The sequence below is a fragment of the Zingiber officinale genome, chromosome 1A, assembly GCF_018446385.1.
Source record: "Zingiber officinale cultivar Zhangliang chromosome 1A, Zo_v1.1, whole genome shotgun sequence".
Taxonomy (NCBI): domain Eukaryota; kingdom Viridiplantae; phylum Streptophyta; class Magnoliopsida; order Zingiberales; family Zingiberaceae; genus Zingiber; species Zingiber officinale.
In genome coordinates this window covers 188515525-188529152 of record NC_055987.1, presented here as the reverse complement: position 1 = coordinate 188529152, position 13628 = coordinate 188515525, and the positions used below count along the sequence as shown (strand labels likewise).

General features: G+C 40.4%; 1 protein-coding gene across 1 annotated transcript; it reads right to left on the bottom strand.

The window, feature by feature from the left end:
• Positions 1-9865: 9865 nt before the first annotated feature.
• LOC122038767 (cytochrome P450 734A6-like) lies at positions 9866-12999 on the bottom strand. The gene is made up of 4 exons (XM_042598697.1): positions 12596-12999; positions 11912-12135; positions 11159-11812; positions 9866-11059 (listed from the first exon to the last, which is right to left on the bottom strand). Exons 1-4 carry the CDS (start codon positions 12876-12878, stop codon positions 10592-10594), a joined length of 1629 nt encoding a protein of 542 aa, XP_042454631.1. The 5' UTR covers positions 12879-12999; the 3' UTR covers positions 9866-10591.
• Between the last annotated feature and the right edge of the window lie 629 nt (positions 13000-13628).

The window sequence follows — 13628 nt, the reverse complement described above, 5'->3', positions numbered from 1 at the left end:
AAGCATTTTATTTGTTTTAAGCGTTGAACTTTTAAACAACCCGAAATAAATAAATAAATAAAAATAATCAGTGGATTGTTGCCGTCACTCACGGTTGCGAGCTGTGAACCAGGGGAATTTCTACTGGATGCGTAAATTGGACCGGGCCGTCCTTGGAGAAATGGACAGCGCAACGTAGAGCCTGACTTGGTCCACAAGTCAAACAGGATGAATATTTAAAAAATAAATAAAATAAAATTTTAAAAGTCAGAAAACTACTTTTAATATTACAAAAAAAAATTATATTGTTTTTTATTATTTTATTTTGTGAAAAAATTATATCCGAGCTTCTTGGCTACCTTTTGTCAATGTTATATAGATTATTAAAAGAGTTCTAGGGAAGCTCTATTTTTAGTGATTTTTTTATTTTATTTTATCATTTATTAAAACTACTCAGAGTGCAAATGTTATTATCATTACTATTGTAATTTTCAATTGTATTACCACACTAATTTTCTAAAGATGTTACTTTTGTGATCACAAAGTTGTTCGAAAAGATAGCGCATAAAAGGATGGTAAATAAATTGAACGTTTATGAATAAATTTGGTATTGAAATAAAAATTTATTTATATTTATTCAATATACATAAAATTAATTAAATGAACATGTTTGAATAACTTGTTAAACTAAACAAATAAGTTTGAACATATATGTGTACAAATCATTAATTTTTATTAATAACGTTCTTAAATAATGTTTATGAACAATATTTATGAATCATATTAATCAATAAAACTATTATTAAAATTCTAAATAAACATAAAAAAAGTTTCAAAACCAACAAATAAATTTGTATTATCAAACTCAATAATCAATCAAACAAATTTGAAAAGTAAATATTTCAATTAATCTAACAAGTTCGAATTAAGAGCCCGATAATATCTAATGAATCAAGTTCAAGCTGAGCTTGAACCAAGCTTAAACTAAGCTCAAGCCAAACTTGAACTAAGCTCAAGCTCATAAAAAAACTAAGCTCATAAAAAAATCTAAATCAAATTTGAAAATCATTTAATAGCTTTGTTCATTTTAGGTTCGGCTTGGATTGACTTAATTATCTTATCAAATAAACTTGATGTCATAAAACTTGGCTCGGTTTAACTTGACTTAATGATCTTATTAAATAAACTTGAATACTATAAAACTTAAGTCGGCTTAACTTATTTACCGCCCTAGGCGCATTGGCTTTCATAATATGTGAGAATTATTGCAAACTTAAACTATAAGCATATAAGCTAATGGACAAGTGTGACTAATGAATGCGGAGAGTACTCAAATAATTGGGTTAGGATCTTCGAAGCCGCAACCATTGACTCAAAGATATAAAATGCCACTAGAAGATGAGTACAAGTTTAAAGTTTACAGAGAGATAGAGAAGGAGGCATACATTTACGCCATAATAATTGGTACATTATCTCATCTCCAATAATAGCATGCAAGAGGTGATGATGCATCAATAGCATTCAATAAGCTTCTATGATAGTCAATTGTCGCCTATTCGATTTTAACAAGTGACATAATGAGGTATTGAAATCCATACATTTTAAATTTGTGTTACAAAAAACAAGAGTACTTGAGGTATGTTCATGGTCCAACAGAATGCATCATAACTTAATTCTCTACTAAACAAGAAAGAACAATAAGCTTGAAGGTGTGTATTTCATCAATTCTAACATTTTAGAACAATAAAACGATACAATGATATATTAATCTTTAATCAACTGAAGCAAATAAAGAAACATTATTGAGGATTTTTCTTAGTTTGATCTGGTTGATCATTATCCACCAAATTAGACTATGAAATATTTACGAAGTAAATATTCAAATATAGGAGCAGAGCCAAGATCGTCCTAGATATGCTCAGACAAATACAGTAATATTCCTTCACATCTCTACTTGCAAAACGACAAGATACAAATAATTGGGGTCTCTCTTATTTCCGTAGGACATGTGAGTACAAAGAAAGTTCTTCTTCCCTGGATAACCACATTAATGGATATATATATAAATAAAGAACAGTGAAGTAACCCTATCTAGTTAGCCTCATCATTTGAAGGTGTGTTATGATGAAGAAACGTGAGTGTGCAGTGGTTTACGCCCCTTGCTAATCCAGTGCATAGGATTAGCAAACGGGATACGCATCCAATCCCATGATTAATTGCTCACACCTTTTGAGATGATCAAATCCAAAGTTCATCTTCCAACAGCAATAGCAGCAGTGGAACTTTATTTTAATCCCTAAAGTAACTATGGACTTTGGATGGAGTCACATGCACTTAATTACGTACTGTTAATTTCTCTTTATTAACAGTGAGGGAGAGGGAGATTATAGGGTTTGGCTTTGGCTTGGACTGGCCTGCCTGCCTTCCACATGCAATTAATCATGGACCAGAGACACATGAGAAGAGAAGCTCAGAGCTTGTCTTTTGAGCAAAAGGCTGCTCTCCCCCCATCATATGAACCTCTGTTTCATCCCCTTTTCTTCTACTCATCACTGAGGGTTTTGATCCTGGCATGCGATTCAAAATGCAACACTCACCGTGCACCTTCCCTAACCATAAAGTTTACTTTAATTTTTATATTTTACATATAAATTTTTTTTACATCAACTGTCATACCTATTCCCTAAATTTAAATATATTTTAAAAAATAAATTAAAAAATAAAAATTAGATATTACCTAAGGAGGGAAAAATAATAAAAAGGCAAAAGAGAGTAAAAAATAAAGATAATAAAAATTTTTAAGTAGCTGATATAGTGTGTGGTGAAAAATAATTATCTAAATTTAATAAATTGAATATTTTACCTTAAATTTTAAATATATTGTAGAGAAATGGATATAAATACTCTTAGATTGAATTATTTGTATCCATACATTAACACATTAATAAAATTTATTGGCTATGATCTAATATAAGTCAATCCTGAAACTATAAGATTCTCAATGGGAAAATAGTTTCCTTCCTTTCTACCTCTTTTTTATTATGTTTTTCAACCTTAAATACTATAATTTTATTATAAGTGACCTTATAATGATAAACTCAGTTAGTCTCATTAACTAGTCCTGGGATGATCAGTCTAGTCCAACGAAAATATTCGATCGACCACCAGGACAAATCAGAAAGCGCTCGCAGCGAACGGTCAAGAAGCCCAGCATCCTTTGATTACGTGCCCCATTTGGAGATTTTTTTTATAAATTCGCCATATCTGACCATGGACGTTTAGGTGATAACCTGAATATCGTATCGCTATACCATAACTTTGGGACATAAGTGATCATAGAATGGATAGGACACAAGGTGAGTCAATAAGACCCATAGGATCCAAGATGGTGGAGAAGCAGTACAAAGGGGTTCACAAGATCGAGAATTGGACAGTGGTATTTGTATTGAAAATTTGGTTTCATAAACAATCGATTGAAGTCTGACCAATCGATTGAAGTCCGACGAGTACATAGTTAACTTAGAGTTTGTCCATCTTAAAGAGTGTCTTGACTAGCCAATGGAGAGACATGCCACAACGTGGGTGATACGGTGCATAAGGATGGGGTCCGATGAAGTCAAGCAGTTAGAAGTCAAGGAACGTGACAATCATAAGTCAAGGAGATGTGGCAGTCAGAAGTCAAGAGAACGTGACAGTCAGAAGTCAAAGGGTGTGACAGTCATAAGTCAAGAAAACGTGACAGTCAGAAGTCAAGGGGAAGTGACAATCAAAAGTCAAAGAGACGTGGTAGTCAGAAGTCAAGGAGACGTAACAGTCAGAAATCAAGGAGACATAACAGTCAAAAGTCAAGGGGGCGTGGTGGTCAACAAGTATGGAAAGAAGAAGTAGGACCGTGTGACGATGTCAGTAACATGATTCTCGATCAGGTTCTCACAGACTAGGACTCCAGATCTGAGACATCTTGGTCTAAGACTTGGTAAGCAGTTGGGGTGATACCTGACATATATCTGACTGGTCGAGCCCTCACAATCTGCTTGTATCTAGGGCTAGTTCTCTCAGTAAGCTAACTCCTGGTCAGCTAACTCTCAGTCGGCTCTCGAATGATCTCTCCACAGCTCCCGATCTCCCAGGGTCTAGGCCAGGTGTTATACCTGAATGATCATCCCAAGCTGCCCTATTCATACCCGGTCGGGACAGAAGGCGTTACATGACAACAAGGTCAGAGAATCGTAACCGCTTGTCAGAGAATAACTACTAAGTATCATGGAATATTCTAATGGTCTATGGTTATCTATGAATGAAACCTTCCTTCAGCCTACAATAGGATGTCACGTGTCCTCCATCGTCTGACAGGACCTGACACCCGACATCCTCTGACATCGGTGAACCTCAAGAGATACGCACTGTCATATAAAAATGAAGATCCTCTCCCTTGCACAGGTACGCTCTCTCGCACATTCGCACTTGTCTTTTACTTTCCTTTCTCCTTCGCACACTGTTCTTTTAGGAAAAAAAATACTTAACTTGAGAAACAAAGGGTTTGCTTCGGAGACTTTTTCCCTGATTTATGGCTTCTAACGTTTTGTGTGTTTGTCTGAGTGTGCGCAGAGTTCAAGTACCACTAGTGCAGTTATCGTCGTCCGTCAACATCACGTGGAGATCCATTCTTGTAGACGCATACGAGAATGATGTCCCAATCACTCCTCCATCGACACTAATAACAATTCATCCGATTTTCATCTGACTCATATTCTTGACATGATCAGTGGGCAACAAAACCCTGAACCTTTGCATGTTTATTGAGAGACAACGAATGCCATTGACGAGATCTCCATTTTTTTTTTTCTCCGGATCTTTAAAGAAAGTCACTATATTCCAGTTGTCTATCTACCTCCTCTCCTGTGTCTTTAGGATTTGTCACAGGTTGAGAAGGGAAATGATGATACGGAGAAATGGCAAGCAGAAGGGCAGCGATGTTAAATATCAACTCCAACCCAAATAAAGGATAAAACTTATCCAATAAAAGATAAGATTTGCTATTTAATTATTTATTTTTCTAATAGATAAAGATGACGACTTGGTAAAAGATAAAATTAAATATGTGGTCAAGAGTGTTTTTCTCATTTCATGGATAAGAATTAGAATTTCAATGGCTAGGATTTAATTTAATTGAACGGTCCAGATTGTATGAAGAGTACTATAAATACTCTACCTTGTATTTAGTTTCATTCAATCAATCAAGGTATCAATTTGTGAGTTAAAGTTTTTTGTTTTTCTTCTTTGTCTTAGAATTGTGAGTGATCCACAAAAAGGGTGTTGTAGTGTTGTTATTGTTAGTGTAAGACAAGTAATTTATTTACTTGTTTGTTGGTCCAATTTTCAACAATTGGTATCAGAGCCAGGTTAATCAGGGATTATTCTTGGTGGAGCTATCTTAGATTGTGAGGAGTTTTTATGCTTTACAAGTTTTTTTAATCAAACTTGTTTGGTATAATCAAAGCTTTTCGACGTGATGGGGGACCTTCAAGTAGTAGGAGGTATCAAGAAGCTCAACAACAAAAACTACAACACGTGGGCAACATGCATGGAGTCTTACCTACAAGGTCAAGATCTTTGGGAGGTTGTTGGTGGTAGTGAAGCTACGCAGCCGGCAGAAGACGCCAATGGCATTTTGCGAAAATGGAAGATTAAGGCAGGTAAAGCAATGTTTGCCTTAAAGATCACAATTGAAGAAGAAATGTTGGAGCACATCCGAGATGCCAAAACACCAAAGGAAGTGTGGGATATCTTTGCTACACTTTTTTCAAAGAAGAATGATACAAGATTGCAACTTCTGGAGAACGAGTTATTGTCAATAGCGCAATGTGACAAGACGATTGCCCAATACTTCCACAAGGTGAAGTTGATATGTCGCGAAATTTCAGAGCTAGATCCATCAGCTCCTATTGGGGAAGCAAGGATAAAAAGAATAATTATTCATGGTTTGAGGCCAGAATATCGAGGATTTATTGCTGCTATACAAGGATGGCCAACACAACCATCGCTTCTTGAATTTGAAAATTTACTTGCAGGTCAAGAAGCTATGGCTAAGCAAATGGGAGGACTCTCACTAAAAGATGAAGAAGAAGCGCTCTACACCAACAAAAATAAAGGCAGCTTCAAACGGCACACTGGTGGATCTAAAAAGGATGGCGACAAAGGAAAAAGCTATCATGGGAATGGAGGCTCTCGTCCAGGGGGAGCCTCGAAGAATTATGGTGATCGTAAAAATTTCTGGCGAGTGCTACAATTGTGGGAAGGTGGGCCACATGACAAAAGATTGTTGGTCCAAGAAAAGGTTCGTTCAAAGCAACACGGCTACTTCCAATTCTAAAGAGAATAGCGAAGATGATTGGGATGCTGAAGCTTTGATGGCTACGGAGGAAAAAGACTTGGCTCTCACAACAACGCCAGAACAGATTGACTACAAAAATGATTGGATCGTTGATTCAGGCTGCTCAAATCATATGACGGGTGATAAAGAAAAATTGCAAAACTTATCTCAATACAAAGGAGCTCGTATGGTGGTTACAGCCGACAACTCAAGGTTACCAATAGCACATGTTGGTAAGACGGTAATTACGCCTCGATATAATTCTAACCAAGTGCCTCTTCAAGATGTCTATCATGTCCCAGGAATGAAGAAGAATTTACTGTCTGTGGCCCAATTAACATCTTCAGGTCATTATGTCCTATTTGGTCCTGAAAATGTAAAGGTATATCGAAACCTCAAAGTTTCAGAAACACCAACAATGGAGGGTCAACGATTAGAGTCGCTCTACGTGATGTCAGCAGAGTCTGCATATATAGACAAGACAAGAAAAAGTGAGACAGCAGTTATATGGCACATGCGGCTAGGTCATGTTAGTTATTCCAAATTAAACATGATGATGCAGAAGTCGATGCTCAAGGGACTTCCTCAACTAGACATACGAACAGACACAATATGTGCAGGATGTCAGTATGGTAAAGCACACCAATTACCATATCAGGAGTCAAACTTCAAAGCAAAGGAACCATTGGAGTTAGTTCACTCTGATGTATTCGAGCCTGTTAAGCAGTCGTCAATTGGTGGTATACGGTATATGGTGACATTCATTGATGATTTCTCAAGGTATGTGTGGATTTTATTTATGAAAGAAAAATCTGATACCTTCTCAATGTTCAAAGAGTTCAAGCAGTCAGTCGAAGGAGAATTGGGAAAAAAGATATGTTGCTTGCGCACAGACAATGGAGGAGAATATAACTCAAGAGAGTTCTCTCAATACTTGAGAGAAAGTCGAGTATATCATCAATACACTTGTGCCAACACACCACAGCAGAATGGTGTAGCAGAAAGAAAGAACCGACATCTTGCAGAAATTTGTCGAAGTCTGCTGCATGAGAAGAATGTACCTGGACGTTTTTGGGCTGAAGCAATGAGGACTGCAGCTTTTATCATCAATAAACTTCCTCAACCAAGGTTAGAATTTATTTCACCCTTTGAGAAGTTATGGAACAAAAAACCTACAGTTAGCTACTTTCGAGTATTTGGATGTGTATGTTATGTATTTGTTCCTGATCACTTACGAAGCAAGTTTGACAAGAAAGCTATTAGATGCATCTTTGTGGGATACGATAGCCAGAGAAAGGGGTGGAAATGCTGCGATCCAACAAGCGAAAGATGTTACACTTCACGAAATGTAGTGTTCGATGAAGCATCTTCTTGGTGGACCACAGAGAAGGAGGTCTTGCCAGAATCTAAAGACCTTGAAGATAAAGTACAACAAAAGATGAAGGAGCATATAGTTCAACTTCAATCAGGTTCAGATGAATCAGGAGGTCCAAATGATAATGATGCAGAGAAAAGAGTGGCTCAGAGTCCTTGGCAAACCGGCATATATCAACATCCAAATGAAGAAGAAAGGCCTAATGAAGTGGAAGAATTAACTCCACAATCTCAACTCCGAAGGTTAACAAGAACACGAAGGCCAAATCCAAAATATGCAAATGCAGCCATAGTTGAAGAAGCAGTAGAGCCTGAGACATTTGAAAAAGCATCACAAAGTTCTGAGTGGATGACAGCCATGAAACAAGAGATTGATGCACTGCAACAAAATCAGACTTCGGATCTCATACCAAAACCAAGAGATGTGAAACCCATTTCGCGCAAATGGGTTTACAAAATAAAGTGTCGTCCAGATGGATCAATTGAAAGGTATAAGGCATGATTGGTAGCTCGTGGCTTCTCTCAACAGTACGGACTAGACTATGATGAAACGTTTAGTCCGGTGGCGAAACTTACAACTGTACGAGTTCTACTTGCACTTGCAACCAACAAAGATTGGAATTTGTGGCAAATGGATGTGAAAAATGCTTTTCTTCATGGAGAATTGGATCGAGAAATTCATATGATCCAACCAATAGGTTTTCAGAACCAACATCATCCTGAATATGTGTGTAAACTGCGGAAAGCGCTCTATGGATTGAAACAAGCACCTAGGGCATGGTATGGTAAGATTGCTGAATTTCTAACTCAGAGTGGTTATTTAGTAACATCTGCAGATTCTAGCCTATTTGTCAAATCAAATGAAGGAAAACTAGCTATCGTGCTTGTATATGTTGATGACTTAGTCATCACCGGTGATGATGGATCAGAAATTCTTCAGACAAAAGAGAATTTATCAGTCCGATTTCAAATGAAAGAACTTGGACAACTCAAGCATTTTCTTGGTTTAGAGATTGACCGCACACAAAAAGGAATATTCCTTTGTCAACAAAAGTACTCCAAAGACTTGTTGAAAAGGTTCGGAATGCTCGACTGCAAACCAATCTCAACACCTATGGAATCAAATTTCAGAATGTGTGCACATGAAGGAAAAAGCTTAGAAGATACAACTATGTATTAAAAATTGGTAGGCAGTCTCATCTACTTAACCTTAACTCGACCTGATATTTCTTATGCAGTTAGTGTAATAAGTCGGTACATGCAAAATCCAATGAAGCCTCATTTGGAAGCAGTTCGACGAATACTTAGATATGTGAAGAGCACAATTGATTATGGTCTTGTGTATAAAAGAATTGGAGACTGTAAGTTAGTTGGTTACTGTGATGCTGACTATGCAGGAGATCATGACACCAGAAGGTCAACAACTGGTTACTTATTTAAGCTTGGTTCTGGAGCAATTTCTTGGTGCAGCAAGAGACAACCAACTGTATCATTATCAAGCACTGAAGCTGAGTATCGAGCAGCAGCAATGGCAGCTCAAGAAAGCACATGGTTGATTCAACTATTAAATAACCTACATCAACCAGTTGATTATGCAGCTCCAATATATTGTGACAATCAATCGGCAATTCGTTTGGCGGAAAATCCGATCTTTCATGCAAGAACTAAACATGTTGAAGTGCACTATCATTTTATCAGAGAAAAAGTTCTCCAAGAAGAAATTGAGATGAGACAAATCAGTACAGATGATCAAGTTGCAGATTTGTTCACAAAAGGCTTGAGCGCCAGCAAATTCAAAAGGTTTCGTGATCAACTCGGCATAGTACAAAGGGTTGGTGTTGAGGGGGAGTGTTAAATATCAACTCCAACCCAAATAAAGGATAAAACTTATCCAATAAAAGATAAGATTTGCTATTTAATTATTTATTTTTCTAATAGATAAAGATGACGACTTGGTAAAAGATAAAATTAAATATGTGGTCAAGAGTGTTTTTCTCATTTCATGGATAAGAATTAGAATTTCAATGGCTAGGATTTAATTTAATTGAACGGTCCAGATTGTATGAAGAGTACTATAAATACTCTACCTTGTATTTAGTTTCATTCAATCAATCAAGGTATCAATTTGTGAGTTAAAGTTTTTTGTTTTTCTTCTTTGTCTTAGAATTGTGAGTGATCCACAAAAAGGGTATTGTAGTGTTGTTATTGTTAGTGTAAGACAAGTAATTTATTTACTTGTTTGTTGGTCCAATTTTCAACAAGCGAGCCCCCACATGGCCAACAGCTGCAGCGGAATGAATGGCGCAACAATCCAACAACAAATGATCCGAGCGCAGTGTTCCTAACGACCAAGAAGCAGCCAAAACCCCCCATCCCGCTCTGTCGCCTGCTCTGGTTGCGCCTGTCGCCTCCGGCAGGCTCGCCACCGGCCACCACTCTGCGCCCTGCGACAGTGCCGCCACCTCTGTCGTTACTGGCTCATGCCGTACAGCGTGACAGCTAGCCCACAATTGAATTACATCCGTCCAACAAAATAAGTGTCCAATCATCGCCACCCTTTTTTTGCAGGTGGTAACTGTTCCTTCCTTCTACTTCCACTCCACCACTAACGTAGGCGAATTTGCCAAAGGAAACAGGTAGAGTTACAGCTTCTGATGGTGAATTATAGATTTAAGATGCGTTTTTTTGGAGAATTTACTTGACTAAAATGAAATCAAACTGTTGAGAGAGCTGTTCCACCAAATTTGTGGCAAGCTTTTACACTGCCGAGTCAGTAATGGTGGGAGTCACTGGTCACGAGCTTACAAGGTTGCAGGGGCTTAATTAGTCAACCTGTAATACACAAAACAGGGTGGGGAGGAGGCGTCACGAGGAGAGGTTTGGATTTGGATCGTCGGAGGGTGGCGGAGGAAGAGGGCGGAAGAGGAGGGGGGCGCCGTACTGGGGGTAGAGCAGCATGAGGACGGTGGGGGCGTGGACGTAGGAGGGGGAGAGGCGGATGGCGAAGCGGCGGAGGAGGATGGCCAAAGTGAGCTTGGCCTCGAGGAGGGCGACGTTCTGGCCGATGCACGTGCGCGGCCCGAGGCCGAAGGGCATGAAAGCCGCGGGGTGGGTGGCCGCGCGGGCGGCTCCGTCGGCGAACCGTGCCGGATTGAACTGCGCCACGTCCGGACCCCACAGCCGCGCGTCGTGGTGCACGGCCATGATCGGGATCATCAGCTCTGTTCCCCGCGGCACGCGGTAGTGGCCAAGGTCCACGTCCACTTTTGCTCTCCGGATCGTCGCCACCGCCGGCGGGTACAGCCGGAGCGTCTCGTATAGTATCATCCCCAACTGAAAGGCAAAAAGAAAAGAGAGAGAAGATAAATGAATCAAAATATTTTCGAATGTCGAGATTGGAAGGTGATCAGAGTTAATGTTTGATTAAGATACCGTGTTGAGCTTGGTCAGTTCCTCACGGGAGACGAGCTCATCAGATCTGCTGCCGCAAACGCGGAGGACCTCCGCCCTGGCGCGCTCCTGCCAATCGGGGTGCATAGCGAGGACCACCGCCGTCCACGTAAGCAGGTTCGACGTCGTCTGCTTTCCGGCGAAGAAGAACGTCTTGCACTCCTCCACGATGTCCCGCACCGTCATCCACGCGGACAGCTGCGGCGAAGCCCTCTGCTTCCCGGCGCTCGCTTCGATCATGAGACCGAGCAGGTCCTTCGCGTTGCCCTCTTGCCTCTTCCCTTTCTCGTCCTCGTCGGAACGCTTCTTTCGCAGCTCGATCAGCCTCTCCAAGCTCCTCTTCATCTCCTTCTCCAACTTCCACGAGTCCGTGTTCATCTTCGTCGGCAAGAACCTGTAACCAGGGATGAAGACCTTGCGGAAACACTCGGCAGCGAAGGCCATCTGCTGCGCTTGCAGCCGGAAGACAGCTTTCCCGTCGTTGTAGCTCTGTCCGAAGGCGATCCTAGTGATGGAGTCCTCAGTCACCGTCTGGAACCACTCCGACACGTCGATCTCCACCTCCTCGCCGGAGGCCACTCCAGCCAGCTTCTCCACCATGTCCAACACCGTCTTCCCGATAAACGGTAACAGAAGCTGGAACAAACAATGCGGCAACGTCTCGAATGATTACCATATATCATACAAAAACGATTGCATACTGGAAAATAATTATCCCAGGCGTGCCCTGCTCACCTTGAGGTTCTCCGCGTGGAAGGTGGGGCTGAGGACCTTGCGGTGGTACGCCCACTTCTCGCCGCGGAGGGCCACGAGGCCCTCGCCCTCGAGCTGCCGGACCAGCGGGTGCGACTCATACCGTTCGAAGGCGTCGGTGTTGGACAGGAAGATCTCCCGAATGAGCTCGGGATCGGCGACAGTGAGGCGCGGCCTAGGCCCGAACCAGAGCAGCACTATGGAGCCTGCAAAAAGGCATTTTGATCCACTGTCTAATTAGAATTAGTCACAGTAAAGAAGAGGTGAAAACTATATAGTTACGGGACAGAACAGAGCAGGCAGAGCAGAGCAGCGTAGCAGAGGAAGCTAACAAGTAACAACCGCGGGAAGAGCTCGAGAACTACAGGACTATTTCCTGAGGCAGAGCTCAGTGAAAGAGTAGGGCAACAGAGTGTGCCCCTCTCTTCTATGTGGATAAAGGCAAAAACCACAAGCTGGTACAGCAGTAAAGCTCACTGGGACTGCGTCATTTAGTAGACAGTGATGCAGACAACGGGATTGAAAACAAGGTGGGGACTCGAAGAGAAAACAAAAAAAAGTGGAATAGCAAGATGTTAATAACAGGGAAGATCACCGAACAATTCATATATTTTTGCACAATGTAAATGGATGATGAAGAACCAAGCTGGGAGAGCACATGTTTACCGTAGGTTGTTTTCCAGTGGTGGTAGAAGGAGAGGACGCGGGGAAGGATGTTGTGGGAGTTCTGGGGGATCATTGGCTTGGCGGAGGCCTCGACCGCGAGGGCGACCATCTCCCGGACGCAGCCGAAGCAGAAGCGGTAGGGCGGACCGCGGATGCCCTGCTTCGCGAAGTACTCCGTCACTCGCTTCGGCCGCCACCACAGGAAGTCCGCCAACTTGAGCACCATGCACGCCAGCGCTACCACGGCCACGGCCAAGCACCACCGCACCCCGTCGTCCTCCATCCTTTGCCGTCCACAGGAGCAGGCAGAACACAGCGTCTTGTTTTATAGCAAGGGAGCTATAGCTTCGGATTTTGAGAGAGAGAGAGAGAGAGAGAGGAGTTATATAGGCGCGTAGTTGGGAGCAGAGCCGGCGCCGTTGGGGCCGCCGTCAGGGTTAGAAGGGTCAACGACGTAGGGAAATATAATTTTTCAGAAGGTAATGACCAAATTGACCTGTTCACAAGTGGTCGCACAGCTGCGCTTCATGGATGTCGTCCATTATTGACTCGAGATCCATCGATCAATTAGGTAAAGAAGGAGAAAACTAGCATACACCAATTTTATAATAATAATAATAATATTTAAAAATAAAATAAAATGTCATCTCAGATGGTACAAATGATCCAGCAACATCCTTTTTCTAAATAAAAAAAATATCAAATAAGTGTCCTTATAATTTTCTATCAAAATTATCTTTGATTAAGTAGTTTTGATAATATGTAATAATTATTGGATAATTTTTATAATGTATGATAATTACTAGATAATTTTTATAATATATACAAGTTATTCCGTAGCTATTATATAATGTATTTGAAATTGAGTTTAAGATTTAAGATTTATATAAAGTATTTAGTAGCTGACACAATATATGTTTAGTGTGAATTTATGATTTAGTATTTATGATATCTTAACATTATTATACCAAAATAATTTCTGTAACTATTTTAAAATTATAATAATAAAATTTAAATAATTTTAACTAAATTG